This window comes from Myotis davidii, unplaced genomic scaffold, assembly GCF_000327345.1.
Source record: "Myotis davidii unplaced genomic scaffold, ASM32734v1 scaffold199, whole genome shotgun sequence".
Taxonomy (NCBI): domain Eukaryota; kingdom Metazoa; phylum Chordata; class Mammalia; order Chiroptera; family Vespertilionidae; genus Myotis; species Myotis davidii.
In genome coordinates this window covers 4,326,022-4,341,037 of record NW_006290680.1, presented here as the reverse complement: position 1 = coordinate 4,341,037, position 15,016 = coordinate 4,326,022, and the positions used below count along the sequence as shown (strand labels likewise).

At 52.9% G+C, this 15,016-nt stretch overlaps 1 protein-coding gene across 1 annotated transcript in view; it reads left to right on the top strand.

Annotated features, from left to right (window-relative positions):
• The window catches only part of RIMS4 (regulating synaptic membrane exocytosis 4), a 66,703-nt gene extending 52,332 nt beyond the window's left edge, over positions 1–14,371 (top strand). Inside the window, exons 4-7 of the mRNA XM_015563951.1 lie at positions 7,058–7,170; positions 7,400–7,501; positions 8,146–8,285; positions 10,050–14,371. Of these exons, the coding sequence (XP_015419437.1) occupies positions 7,058–7,170; positions 7,400–7,501; positions 8,146–8,285; positions 10,050–10,268 (574 nt within the window). The 3' untranslated portion in view covers positions 10,269–14,371. The remainder of the gene's footprint in view (positions 1–7,057; positions 7,171–7,399; positions 7,502–8,145; positions 8,286–10,049) is intronic.
• The last annotated feature ends 645 nt before the right edge of the window (positions 14,372–15,016 follow it).

The window sequence follows — 15,016 nt, the reverse complement described above, 5'->3', positions numbered from 1 at the left end:
TTCCAGGGTGGTTTGATGGCTAAATTATGCCATCAAGGGCCTAGAGTCCCTCCATCGATTCCCTCCATAGGCCTCAGTATGTTGGACTGCTCCTGATTCATCCCTAAAGCTAGGAAGGGCTTTCTTTCTCTGAGCCTCTTTCTGCCTGATTGAAAATTGAGGTTCTGAATGTCAAAGATAGGAGGGAATAGATGTGGGTTTAGGAACCAGCCAAGCTCCCCACACCAGCAGGCCCATCTCCCCCAGACAAAGGACAGGGTTCAAGCCACGATAACAGTATCTCCCTGGACCCCCCTGAATCCTGAGATACTCCCTGGTGACTGGGTTCCTCGTGACCCAAGACATGGATTCGAGTGCAGGTAGGTCACCGGAAGTGATTCCAGATAACTGTGGTGGAGGATCACGTGCGAGAGACAGGGCAGGGGAATACCTGCACCTTGAGAAACCAGCAGCCACTGTGGGCAACCTGAGTCCAGTCCTCATGGGGACTCGGAGCCAGTGAGGAGCATGTGCCTGAGAGTCACCCCGGCAGCGAGGGAGTGAAGTATTTATGCTCAGGCTCATCAGTTACGGCTGCTCTGGTTCACCCTCCTGCCCTTCCTGTGCACAGGGGAGGCCAGAGACAGTCCTCAGGGGCCAGACAAGCGCATGTGCTGCAGTTAGAAGTCAGTGTGACGTGGTGAAGGCCAGGAGATATTGGCGGGGGGGTTGGCAGTCTGCTCCCCTATCTGAGTGCACAGCACCATGTCCTGCTGCCCACGCCAGAAACCTGGGGTTCTCCTAGACGGCTCCCCTTCTCTCACACTCCAGATCCAACCCATAATTGGGTTCTATTCTTTCACTTCTAATTATCTCTTGACTCCACCCATTTCTCCCTATCCCTTCCCCTGTGGAGGAGCCTGTCACTCCTGCCTGGACACTTGCAAGTCCTCCTATGGTCTGAACTCCACAGCCTGTCACTCAGCACTTATTTCCCCTGGCCTCTGCCAGCCTCTCCCAGCCCCCAGCCTTGTGCCACCACTCCAACACCCTGAACCTCTTACACTTCCCAGTCTCACCTCCAGGTCTTTCATTCGTTGCTCCCTCCTCCTCGCACCCCCTTTCCTATCCCTATTCCCACTGCATCCTCTGACTCACCCTCCTTCAGACCTCAGCTAAGAACTGGCACATAAGCTTCATCTCGTGTGCCAGCTCTAGTTAATTGATAGTGGCTCCCTGGAGTGCTGTGTTGAGAAGGATTCTGGAGCCCAGTCAGGCTTGGCAGGTGTGCTGAGGTTGATTAGCAATGTCTGCCCTGGGCGTGGGCAGGGGAAGTGGAACAGCGTGGTCCGCCCTTCCTCTGACTGTATCAGCAGCTTCCAGTTCATCCTTCCTCCATCACAGCACCTACCACTCTGTAGTAATTATCACATGTGTGTCTGTCTGTCCCACTAGACACTGAGTTCAGTGCCTACTCACCAGGGGGCCTGGCCCACAGATGATATGCTGCAAATTTTGTTGAACGATGGGTAGATACCATGAGCCGAAGCATGTACACATTTTACGTTCCCCACTCCTTCCCAGTCTCCATCACACAGAATCGAGGCCTCAGCATCCTCTCGGTAAACCCAATCTCTCCAAGCTGGCAACGAGCGATCACAGAAACGGTATTTTTGTCCTGTCCTGAGGTGTCTGGGTCATCAGCATCCAGCTCCCTGGTTGTCTGGGTCACTGTGCCCACAGCTCTAGAAAAGAGAATGTGAGCTGATGGCAGGGCCACCTGGGCCCCAGGCTCAGAAGCTCATTGCTGCCAAGGCTGTCTGCTAATCACCAAAGACCCAGGAGGCTGGATGGGTTGTCAGAACCCCCAATCATCAAGTCCGAAGGACAAACCAGGTCTGGATGTGGCTGTGAGCTAGGAGACAGGGCTTAATAAGCACTAGTGTTTGATGAGCCTTTGACTATGCCAGATTCTATTCTGAGGCGTTTCTCTTGTTAATATCTACAACAGTACTGAGGGGGCATCCTATCATTATTTATCCCTACTTCACCAAAAAGGAAACCCAGGCTCTGAGAGGTGTGCCTTAACAACTAGTGAGTGGGGAGTCAAGATTCAAATCCAGGCCTGCCTGACCCCAAAGTTTGGACTGCAGATCCCTGTACTCTGCTCTGGGCAAGGCTCTGTCCCCTTAGGGCACATAGAGACAGTATAGCAGACTGGTCAAGAAGATGAACTGTAGCCCTAGCCGGTTTGGCTCAGTGGGTAGAGTATCAGCCCACGGACTGAAGGATCCTGGGTTCAATTCCAGTTAAGGGCACATACCTCGGATGCAGGCTTGACCTTGGTTGGGCATGTGCAGGAGGCAGACAGTTGATGTGTCTCTTTCACATCGATGTTTCTCTCTCTATGTCTCTCCCTCTGCTTTCCAGTCCCTCTAAAAATCAATGGAAAAATATCCTCAGGTGAGGATTAACAACAACAAAAAGAAGAACTCTAGACCAGACTCCCAGGGTTCACACCCTGGGTCTACTACTTACTTGATTTTTCCCGTCTGTAAAAGGGTTATTGGTAATGTGTACCTAACTTTCATTGAGTTGTTAAATGAGAATGAAACACGTTAATGTTGCTAACCTAGTACTATCTGTGCTTGGCTCGGGACAATGTTTTAATAAATTAAAATAAATAAAATCCCTGGCTTCATGCCCATGAGCCATACTCTCATAGCAGGCAGGGGGTGGGGAGAGGAGGGGACAGGCAGGTTCGGAATCGTCTTAAATGCTGGAGAAGCCGCAGTCAGGATTGTGTGAAGCTGTGTGTCCTGGCCTGTAATCAGTTCTGCTACATCGCTTGTTTTGAAAATGTGAATTTGTTCCAACACGATTGAAATATTAGGGAATAATTTAGCATAGCACACATTTTGCCTTTGCTCAGGTACGATTTCATCCACAAGAAATGGTAGGTGAACACAGAAAATTTGCATCCATGTAGGAAAACACAAAACACACACACACCTCAAACATAACCTGCTCCCTCAGCTCCCGTGTGTCATCCTATCCACACCTGGTGTTTCTGTCCATGTTAGCAGCCTTCCTTCCCCTTCACACTAACTCCCAGGCTGCAATCCTTCTCACACTCACCTCCACAAGCAAACTTCAGGGCATCTTCAAAGTAAAGCAGCATATTTATTAAAGTATTTCTGCATTTCTTAACCATTCAACATGTGCAAGACCGTGCTACCATTTTTACTATGTTCCTGTCTTTTTTTGGATGTGATACTGACATAGTATTTGGGTGTTGTGCCATAGCCCCATTTTCCCCATAAGCTCTGTGATTTTTATTGTAGGATTGTGCATGCACAGTAATGTTTAGGAATATATATTTCATGTTATGGCGGAACTGACTGTATGATAGGCTCAGCAAGCCTGTGGGAAGGTGGATGGACAGTGGATGTGTGAGGCAGGTGGTGAATGGATGGACAGAGAGCTCATAAACTGCCCAAGCCTTTCCGAACCAGGAAGACTGTGCAGCCTTTTAATTTTGGATGCAATTGGGACAGGTGATCTATCTGGAAAAGAGTCAAACCCCCAATAACTCAATTACCTCTTTAACCATGGAGAGCATGGAAAATCCAGGGCCAAACAGAGGTCGAGGATTAATAATAAAAGACAAATGGGTTTCAGCTCCTTCAACAAAACTAACAGGATTTGAAATGCAGATAATCTCATTTCACCATTAACACAAGATAAAACGCCAGTAGAGAACGGGTTGCAATCCTGTTTCAGGCCTCTGTGTGCCATGTGCCTCTGGGAGGACCACCTGCTGCAGCCCCCATGCACCCCACCCCAGGCCTGGGCTTGGTCTCAGGCATCCAGATGTTGCACTTCCTAGCAGATCTGGAATCAGAAATGCCAGGAAAATGCCAAAAGGGAGATGAGGCTATTCCAGTCTGGGTAGCAGGCCACAGTATCTCAATCCTTTATTCCATTTGCCAGGTGCTGGGCCAAGCACCTTGCCTGCATTATCTCACTGCCTCTCCCCAACAACTCAGCAAGGCGATTACAACTTATTCCCATCTTCTACGGCTCAGGGAGGGTGCACAGCCCTGGAATTCAGGGTCTATATTTTGCCCGAGTCCAGTCTTAACTACTGTATTTCCCCAGTTTGGGGCCAGCTAAAGGATGTAGCAGTGAACATTTATTGAATTCCTACTGCATACCAGGCAGTCTATGTAGTAGCATGTTTGTGGTAATAATTCAACAAGCTCTTTGCAAATGGATCCAATGAGCAGACATTTTTGGCTCTCACCCATGGAATGGCTGCGCACGGTCCATGAGGTCGATGTGGTCTTGTTTGCAGATAAGATTCAAGTGCAGACACACCAGCACCTGCCAGCAGTTGGCTGGGAGGAGTAGGAGCAGGTCTGACTTTGCATCCACTGCCTTCCGTCCTACTCCTGGAAGACCTCGAGGTGGAGTGGGGTCTCCAATGCAGCCGGCCCTCTGGCCAGCAGGGACCAGCCACCTCTGTATTCTTCCTTCCTCCAGCCCCATGGAGGATGTGATAACCTGTTCAAACCCGTTCAGGGTTTCTGGGGCGTCTGCTTGGTTCCTTGGCAGCCGGCGAGGCACCCTGGGATGGGAAATCAGGCAGCCGCCCAGATATTATAAACAATTACTACTAATTACCAGGGCTGCCAGTTCCCCATTGTCTGCTCACAATCTCACCAGGAACCGAGGAGCATACAATGACGATGTTGGAGGAAACTTTCAATTTCAGGCTCTGCTTAGGAGGCTGGGCCCCTTCAGTCACTTGGCATTTAAGAGGCACTGACTTTTTCCAGACCTTTGGAGCCCCCAGACCCTTCCTCAGATGGCCAGGAGGTTGGGGTGGGAAAGAGACAGGTGTGGAGTGAGAGAGCCTGGGTCTTAGCTGTGGTGCTGTTAATGAAGGGTCTTCGGGTTTGCAAGAATAATAGGTACTCATTTCTATGCGCAGATATTTAAGTTATATTTCCCGTACTTTCTCTGTGATGCTATTGCATAATTGTTGAGCTAAGAGATTCAGGAGCCCGACTTGGATTCAGATGCCGCTCTGCCTCTGTCTGGTCTTCTCCTGATGCAGCGGGAACAGGTGCTCCGCTCGGGGGCAGGGAGGGTCCCACAGCTTCACTTCACAGGATACCTGGCAGCCATTGCTGCAAAGCATCGTGCCTTTGGCTCAGCCCCACCCAGTAAGGAGGATGGCCACGGCCCTCTCTGCTTTCAGATTCCCGGACCTAGCTGGGGTTCCCTGCCCTCCCTCCGCATCGCCGGCCCAGCTCAGGAACCCAGCCTTCCTCCAGGATCCTCAGGCTTCTCTGGCCCTTCCCCTCCCACCCTGACCTCCTCTGCTCTCCCAGGCTGGGGTTTTGTTTGCTTGTTTATTTGGGATCATGTTAAAAGGCAGTCTCTGCTCTCCCAGGCTGGGGTTTTGTTTGCTTGATTATTTGGAGGCAGGGCAGCCAAGTTTTGCACCTATCCTTCTAAGTCTGTTTCTTCTTAGATTTGAAGCTCAAAAGCCAGGAATCTGACTGTCTTATTTCCTGGCTACGGCCTGGATGGGGAAAAAGGGTGGTAGGAAATCATGAAAATGATGCCCGGCCATTGTGACTCAGTGGTTAAGCTTTGACCGAGGAACTAAGAGGTCATTGGTTCAATTCCCAGTCAGGGCACATGCCTGGGGTTGTGGGCTTGATTCACAGTAGGGGGCGTGCAGGAGGCAGCCTATCAATGTTTCATCAGTGTTTCTATCTCTCTATTCCTTTCCCTTCCTCTCTCTAAAAATCACTATAAACATATATACATATATAAATATATGAAAATGAGAAGCATTCAGGCTAAAATGTGAAATTCTTATCCTATAGCAACTCTGCCGATAACTTAAGTAAGAACCGAATTTATTAGAATGATGCTGGGTGTCTCACCTGGTTGAGGAAGAGCTGAGCAGCCAGGACTAGGTTGCTAGTAGTTTGAGGCCCTTTGCGAGGATCGGCCATTCACATGGCTCAGACCTAGGAGATGGGAATTTTATTATTCCCCTTTCAGAGAAAATTAACAGAAATAGGCTTAAGCAAAGGACATTATTCTAGTTGTTGTTGTTATTACTATTGATTTGTGTCACTAAAAAAAAATGATGTAGTTTTTGCTTCAGGCAGAGCTTGATCCAGGAGCTCATGCAGTGCCCCCAGTCTGATGGCTTCATTCATGGACTCCAGGTGGTAGCAAGATGGCTGCCAGAGGCTCCAGTCCGGTTCAGGTTCACGTCTGGTGGGAAGAGAGAGCTTCTCACTCCCTACAGTCCAAAGAAAGCTTCCCAACCAGATTCTTGTGGGCCGAATTGGCCACGCACCTGCCTTTGAGCCAGTCACTGACCAAGGGAAGGATTGGTCAGGATGAGCTCACACCAGCCTCTGGAGCCAGGTCTGCTCCACTCTGTGGGAATCAATACCTTGGGGAGGGGGCTCCCTAAAGGAGATTTGAGATCTTGTTCCCAAAGGGACAGGGTAAACATTGGGCAGCCTACAGCAGCAACGAATGCAGGACCTCCAAGGCCCAGCCACTGGTCCCATGGATCTCGAACTGTCAGGTGTGAGTGACTCTTCTGGGATCATGTTAAAAGGCAGGTTCTGCTTCAGCAGCTGGGGGTGGAGAGGGGCCCAGTTCCGTTTCTGGTGAGCCCTCAGGTGATGCTGGTCCCTGGACCATGCTGAGTGTCATTGAACCATAAGAGCCAGGCACCAACAAGCATCATCTCCCCACGTGCCTACAACCACCTCAAGAGGCAGGTATCACCTTACCCATTTCATGAAGGTGGAACCTAAGGCCGAGCGAGGAGAGATAGGGAGATGGTACAGGAGAGTTTAGGGCCACGGAGATAGAAGGGAGGGAGAGGCAGGGCATGTGTCTGCCTGAGGCGGGTGATGGATGTGGACGGAATCACCGTGGCAGAGGGACATTGTAGAGTTGACTACCTGAGTTATCTGAGTCCTTGGTTGGCCCCTGGGAACAGTTGTTTATATCTCATCCTTTCTTTTTACAGCCTTAACTACGGGGGAGTCTGCCTGGCATCGGATGCACAGTTCAGTGACTTCCTGGGCAGCATGGGGCCAGCGCAGTTTGTGGGCCGCCAGACCCTGGCCACCACACCGATGGGTAAGTGCCCCAAGATCTGTTCCTAAGGGGGGTCCCATGGGAAGGTTTGCATCACCCCTTCTTCCCCTCTGTGTTGGCTGCATTTGCTGGAGCCTGGGCATGTGGTATGGGAGTAATTTGGGGCTGGGAGCAGACGAAGGGGATTTAACCCTAAGCAGATAGGAAGGTCTGAGTCCTTGATTGAACTTTGAAGCCACTTCCCAGTCTCATCTGTTGAGGCCTCTTGCAGGGGACGTGGAGATTGGCTTACAGGAGCGGAATGGCCAGCTCGAAGTGGACATCATCCAGGCGCGGGGACTGACAGCCAAGCCAGGCTCCAAGACACTGCCAGGTGTGGTGTGCCTTCCCCACTGCAAGGTGGGGTGCAGGCTGGGGAGTATGTCTGGAGGGATATATGAGTGTAGAAGAGAGAATATTGAGCCCCACTGTGGAGGACTCCTTTGTCTCAACTGTAGTGACTCACAAAGAACTGGTGACTCAGGGTTTGTTCTGGGGACTCAGTTGAGATTGTCATCTGACCTCGGCTGACCTTGTCAGCACCCCTGCTGACCAAGGTAAGGATTGGTCAGGATGAGCTCACACCAGGCTCTCGAGCCAGGTCTTTCCTGCTTATGATTATATTCTGGTGCCCGGTAGGGTGCTTGGCACGCAGGGGGAGATCAGAAAACATTTGTTCAGTGAATGGGTAGCGATGAATGTATAAGCCAGGAAAGGAGAGGGTGAGTCAGTGACAGAGAAAGGAAACAGGTGAGTACAGAGTGAGCAGGGGAAGGTAGGGGACCTCCTGCGGGGGTGGAATAGGCCCCACCACCCTACCACCCACACCTACCACCGGGCTTGGTCCTGTTGTCTCCTCCCACGGCCCCAAGGGGGCACGCTGATCCCCATTGGTGGTGGGCAGCCTCCCCCTGCTGTGCCTTGTGCCCATCATTGTAGGCCCACACTCCAACTTACCCTCCTGGCTTCTGTTCCCAGCGGCCTATATCAAGGCCTACCTGCTGGAGAATGGCGTCTGCATTGCCAAGAAGAAGACCAAAGTTGCTCGCAAGTCATTGGACCCACTGTATAACCAGGTGCTGCTGTTTCCTGAGAGTCCCCAGGGCAAAGTCCTGCAGGTGAGGGGTGTATGTGTGTGTGTGTGTGTGTGTGTGTGTGTGTGTGTGATTCTCTCTCATCATTGAAGTTTATCCTTAAATCTTTTTCATTTCCTCTAGCATTCCCTATTAGCGGGAGAGGGAGGTGCCCCTGTGTGTGTGTGTGTGTGTGTGTGTGTGTGTGTGTGTACGCACGCACCTGCACACTATTAGCGGGAGAGGGAGGTGCCCCTGTGTGTGTGTGTGTGTGTGTGTGTGTGTGTGTACGCACGCACCTGCACACTATTAGCGGGAGAGGGAGGTGCCCCTGGGGAGGGCCTCACCTGGAGGAGGTAGAGTGCTGTGGTTGATCAGAGCTCTACAACTTGCTGTGCAACTTTGCACAAGTTTCTTTGAGCCTGAGGTTCTTCATCTGCAAAATGGGGACAGTAGTCGTACCTACTAATAATAGTGACAGTAGCAGTGAAATGCGTGCTTTGTGTAAGAAAAGTATTTGCAAGTTTGGCCTATCGTAAGTGCTCTACACGTGGCTCCCATCATCATCATCAACCTCTGGAAGCCAGGGCGTGGCCTGAAGCACAGCGATAATAAACTGGGAGCCTTTTGAGTATCCCGACACGTGTCTGGCCCTCTGGCCGTAAGGAGAATCCTAGTGGTGACTGAAACCTGGAGCAAGAAACAGCCACCCATTGTGGGTACAGGCAGGGACCCGGGGAGACGCCTGCAGAAGCCACGTGCCTGTCCTCGTGGTGCTGTCTTTTGGGCATGTGTGGCTTGTACCTGATTTCTTGCTCCTCACCTGGGCAGGCAAAGCAAATGAGGATGGGGCCAAGGTTACAAATTGCCAAGACAGTGGGACTTTGCTAAGCTGAGAAGCCCAGGTCCTGTCTAGGACAGAGTTTTCAACCTGTGGGTTGAGATCCATCAGTGAATTGTGAACTCAATTTAGCTGGGCTCAACAGTTTTGTGTTTTGTTTTTCAATGGAATGGATAGGAGAGAAAACATTTCTCACTCATAGAAGGTAAGTCTTCTTTCGTGGGACACTCCCTTCAACTGTGAAGCCCATGTGTGCATGGCTAAGCATGATCCCTGTCAAAAATGTTAGCAAAGCCTTAGTTGGTGTAGCTTGGTGTTAGAGCATCAGCCCTAGCACTGAAGGGTCGCAGGTTCGATTTCCGGTCAAAGGCAGGTCAAGGGCACATACCTAGGTTGCAGGTTTGATCCCCAGCCTGGGTTGGGACACATGGCACATGCAGGAGGCAACCAATTGATGTTTCTCTCTCCCTCCCTTAGACTCTCTCTAAAAAAAAAATCCATGGAAAAAAATATCCCTAGGTGAGAATTAACAACAAAAAAGTCTGCAAAAATCCTTCAAATACAATTTAAAACAACCAGAAGGTCATCCAGATACCATGCATGTATCGGCCACTTTTTAAAACTTTGTTTCACACGGAGGGTTCTGGGGCTATGGAAGCAGAGGGCCCACGGGGGAAGCAGGGAGGGAACTCAGGATGTAGGGTCAGCCCTCGACTTGGACTCATGTAGAGCATGAATGGAACACAGAGGGCAAGACTGGAGGCAGAAAGCCATCTAGGTGAACAATGATTGAAGTACTGGCATCAGCATAATAGGGTGAACTTGAGGGATTTTAAGGTTGAGCAATTGTAAGGTGGTTGAATCCACAGGACTCAGAGGTGAATTGGGCATAAGGGTTACCCCAGGGTCTGTTTATGGACCTGTGAGTGGATTGGATGATGGGAACCATTGTGTCTCTTGCCCCACAGGTGATCGTGTGGGGCAACTATGGACGGATGGAGCGGAAGCAGTTCATGGGTGTGGCCCGCGTGCTGCTGGAGGAACTGGACTTGACCACCCTGGCCGTGGGCTGGTACAAGCTCTTCCCCACCTCCTCCATGGTGGACCCAGCCACAGGCCCCCTGCTCCGGCAGGCATCCCAGTTGTCCCTCGAGAGCACCGTGGGGCCCTGCAGTGAGCAATCTTAGTTCCAGGAACAGGGAGGGGCTCCCTGAGATGGCCTGGAGACCACCCAGCCCCGACCTGGGATCCCAGGCCCAGGGGCATCTTGAACAGAGGAGGACGGGGTTCTCCCCCACAGTGGGGAAGCAGAATAGGGAGACCTACCCCCCTTGGACCCTCCTCACCCTTCTTTGCCTCCTATCCCCTGAGACCTTTCCTTTCCCAGTGGGATTGGCTGCACTTTTGACTTGGCCGGTTCTTGACCTGGTGGATGTGGCTGCAATCCGAAGAAGGGAAGACTGAGGTGGCAGAGCAAACCACTCTCCTGCCCCAGACACTATCTGACTGCTCCTCTCTTTGCGTCCTCGGAAGCTCGCTCCCTGGAGCCAAGTCCAGAACCCAGCAGCCATCTCCATGGTGCCAACTACCAGCAAGTGTCTTTCCTGCGGCACCGGGTTCAGGCAGCTACACCTGCCCCAAAGCTGATGGGGCAGCTTTGCAAGGATCCGGAGCCAGCTCCGAGGGGCCCTGAGCCCCCCGCTTAAAGAGGAGCTCCGGCCTCCCTCCGCCTGCCCGTGGAAGAAGCTTTGCCGCAGCCTGTCCAAGTCCATCTGTCTGTCCCCTCCTGCCCGCCTCTCTTCCAGTGGAATTGGGGTCCAGCAGGGACCAAAGGAAAGGAGGAGGTGCCCAGGGCCTGGCACAGACCCCCCGGGGTGCCTTGCTCTGTGCGATTGAAACAAGTTGCTGTGGAAACTGTGGGACTGGAAGGAACTTTGTCATCTGGGTTTTGGGGGAGGAGCTGTGGGACCTTCATTTCTCAGAACCCCACGCCCAGAGGGCTCACAGTCTCTGCATTTTGGGGTGTTGGGTTGGAGAGGGAATCTAAGGAAAGCTGGGGTTGGGATTGGTGGTGCCAAGGTGAGGGTCTCCCAAATAGGAGGATCCCTTCTTGTTGGATGAGGTCAAAAGTCATCCTGCCTATCCCTTTGCCTCCAGGCTAGGGGCCTGGAGAGGCCACAGATCTCCCCTATTTTAGTCTTTTTAAACCATGTGTACTAAGGGCAGCACCCACTGCCCTGGCCTCAATTACCTTGGCTCAAGGAGAGAAAGAGAGGAGGTATGAGTCAAAGAACCGTGAGATTCCTTCTCGAGCAGGGCCTGGGTAGCCGCCTTCCTGGCCCAGCCCTCCCCGGGGCCCACGGAAGCCCTGTTGCATGCTGGGGAGGACTCGGGCTGGCCCCTCTTTATAGAAGCACATTTCTGCCACCTCCCCTGGGAGGCACCCAGCAGTCCACCACCCCTCATTACCCAGTCCCTGCTGTGTAGGGCGTAGTCCAGGTTAGCTGGGTAGTTAGTGTTCTAAGCCCCGGGCCTGTCCTTAGCTCGCACGTAGTTTTCACAGAGTCCCAGGGTGGATGGGGAGGAGACACAAGAACATTCCTGGAGACCACGGTCTCCTTGCTGGCCTGGGCCGTGGCTCAGGAGGCCAGCCCTCCTTCTCCCCCTGCCTTGCCCTCCCCCTGTAGGATTGTAGCTGGAGCTGCCCACTATACTCAGATGTTCGGATTTATTATCCTTGGTACTGATTTTATTTATGAAGCATTCCTGAGGATGTGGGCCTTGGTGTAGGGGGCCTGGACGCTATTAGAAGGGGTGTTTTCCTCTGAGGACGCCCGGCTGTGTCCAGTCCCACCTTATCCCTGGTTCCACGATAGGCTGCTGACCAGGTGATTCTTTCACCTGGAATTCCTTAGCCCCGCCTCCACCCCCACCTCTACTCACCCGCCGCCCCCCAGGCCTGTTTGAGCCCTGGGCATCCTTTAAAGTCTGGTTGAGTTCAGTTGCCTCCATGGAGCCTCTCACACTGCATTAGGAAAGGGTATGAAAAGGCCCCTGAGGCCTTCAGAGCTCCCGGGGTTTGTCGGGGTGGAACCCCAAGACTTGATCAGGAGGCAGCTGGGCTCTGGATGGACTCGCATCTGAGGCCCAGAATCGCCCCTCACTGTTTGTTTGTTTTAACCAGTGTGATTTCTCTGGTGTTCGTTTATTACTCGGCATTTGGAATATTTTGAGCCAGGAGAGCGCCTTCTCTCTCTGCAGCTGTCACCGCTCTGGTTGTACAGGGGTCGTTTTCAAAGACGGGACAGCGCCTGCTGTCCCAGCCAGAGGGAGAGGAGGCTCGGTGCTCCCCAGCCTGAGCCCCCCCTCTGAAGTCTGCACAGCGTTCATAAAGAGGGAGAGCGCTCCAAAGCAATAACAACATCCTGGGGGTGGTCCCCAAGGGCCCCCTCGCTGATTTCCTTGTTTGTTCTGTGAAATCTCAGCTCACCTCCTGGAGGGGTGGGTGGGTGGGGGCTGGAGCCCCTTTTCTTGGTATCATCGTTGTGAGCACATTCCCCCTTCCAAGGGGCTCTGACCCCCCATTTAGCGTGGGAACCACCATGTCCTCACCCAGGGATAGGGGCTTGGGGAGGGGGTGACTATGCTCATTATTAGCTTTGGGAACCTTCAAGGTCATCCTGTCCCCACTGCTGTCAGATCCTTTGCAGCTCAAACTCCCCCATTTGGACAGGATCAGAGAGGGCAGAGTTGGGGCAAATTGGGTGGGGAGGGGCTGGGTCTCTAGGGGAACCGAGTTTATTTTTCAATCTCTGGTCCAAAGGTCACATGCAGAGGTCGCGTGGGGGTTAGTCTTCTCCAGAATCTGCTTTTCATACTAAAGGGAAAGGGGCTTTGGGACCATTAGTAAAGTCATTTCCATTTTACAGACTAGGAGAGAGGCCAGTGCAGGAATTACACCTGGGGTCACCTGTAAGTTCACTGGGCCTCCTCCTACCTGAGGCTGCACTGGAGCCGGGGCAGGAAGACTGCTCAGTAAATCAGAACAGGGTTCCATTGTGCTTCCTTCCTTCACGGGACAGGAGACCATTGCCCCAGGGCATGTCTGCTAAGGAAAGTAGTTGTGGCCTTTAAGCCCTGGGTCATCCACTGCTGCTTGGTTCCATCTCTACGGGCCAGGAATTTTTCTGGGCCTGGGTTTGGGGAAGAGGGTTTGCCATAGAGATCTAGCTCTCCTGGGGTCTGGCCCAGCTGACAGGATTTGGTCCAGGCCTTGGTGACTGGGTGGGGGCTCCTGCCGAGGGGCCATAACCCTCTAGGACCAACTCGAGGAAGGTAAGAAGCTCACTTCCTGCGGGGGCTGCGTGGGTGTGAGGCTGCTCGGGTACACCTCATCTCAAGGAGAGCCTCACACCTTCAGATGTAATATCTGATCTTCCTGTTGTTTTTGTTTTCAAAGTGCTTTTACCCTTACAGGATCCCCTGGGCAGTAGGTGGGGGTCCCTTATCAGCCCCATTTTAAAGAGGGGGAAGCTGAGGCCCTGGGAGGGGAAGGTGCCTGCTAGGGTCCCACTGTGAGTTAGTGGCTGAGCACAGACTGGAGCTCAGTCCTCCCAACAGCTCAGAGCTCTTTCTTCTGCGCTGGTAAGTACAGCAGTTTCGGGGGTGGCTATGCACTTTACAAGCTGATTCACCCTCCAGGTCCTTAAACCAGGAGCTCCCGGGCACACTTCGGTGTTCAGAACAGCACGTAGCCCCCTTCCCCTTGGAGCACAGCTGTTGCGTCAGGCAAGGCCACCTGTGTTTATTTATTGAGCAGCAGCGTTGTGCCAGGCCCAGGGGACCGAGCCATCCCCGTTTCCCTTGAGGACCCCCACAGCCCTCAGGGAGGGCCCCGTGTCTGTGTGGCAGCACCTCAGTGATGGGAAGCTTTCATGTCCATGAGCTCATCTGACTCACAAACCCCGTAGGGAGGCTGGTCGTGCCCATTTTACTCATGGCTTCTGTGAGAGCAAAGTGGAGACTCGAACCCAGGGCCTCAGACATCAGCTCTGGAGCCCTTTCACTCTTCAACCGCCTCCTGAGGGGGTGGCAGGAAGGCAGGACCCGGGTTCCTCAGGCTGAGGCCTCTCCACCCACCAACCTTCCCTTCATTCCCTCTCCAGGAGCGGGAGCCGCTCGGGCCTTTGGGGAGGGAGGGTTTCCGGCCCCTGGGTTGGAGTGGGTCACGTTGCATTGTGTTCATGACCATGTAGCTCATGTTGACAATTAAAGTTTTTGGCTTTTCTAACTTGTCTGGCTCTGCTTTGTGTTGAGGCCGTTCTATCTGGGAAGCTACGGGCAGCTGTTTTAAGGAGCTGAGTCTGCAGGATGTCGGCATGTCCCACCATGGCCTTTTGTGATGCCCCCTTGGTCCTGTCCCGGGGCCCCTTCCAGGGATGCATAGGAGGGAGCAGGATTCTAGGTGAACCCAGTCATTTTACAGATGAGATTTAACAGAGGATCAGATAGGGGATGGGATTTACCAAAGTCACATTGCGTGCCGGTGTCTAGCAGGACCCAGATCTCACAACTCCCAGACGAGAGTTTGTCTCACAGCAGTCCGTCACGTCCAGGTGGCCTCAGTGACGTGGTGGGTGTCAGCACGGCCCCCTTCTCCCAAAGTGGCGCTGGCCCAGGACCAAGAGCATCACCCAGGGTGGGGAGAGTGCGCCGCAGTCCCACCTGGGCCAGTTCCTCTCTATGGGCTGAGCAAGAGAGCGAGACCATCTAAGCAGGGCAGCGATTTGCCCACTGGTCCACGCTGGGCAGCAGATGGGGCCTTCCAATCAGTCCACATCCTCCCTGGCTTCTCATGGTGTGAGCAGCTGGCCTCACGGGTAGGAAGCCAGTCACGAAAACCGTGCATTTTCCCTGCAACATAAAAACCTGCCTC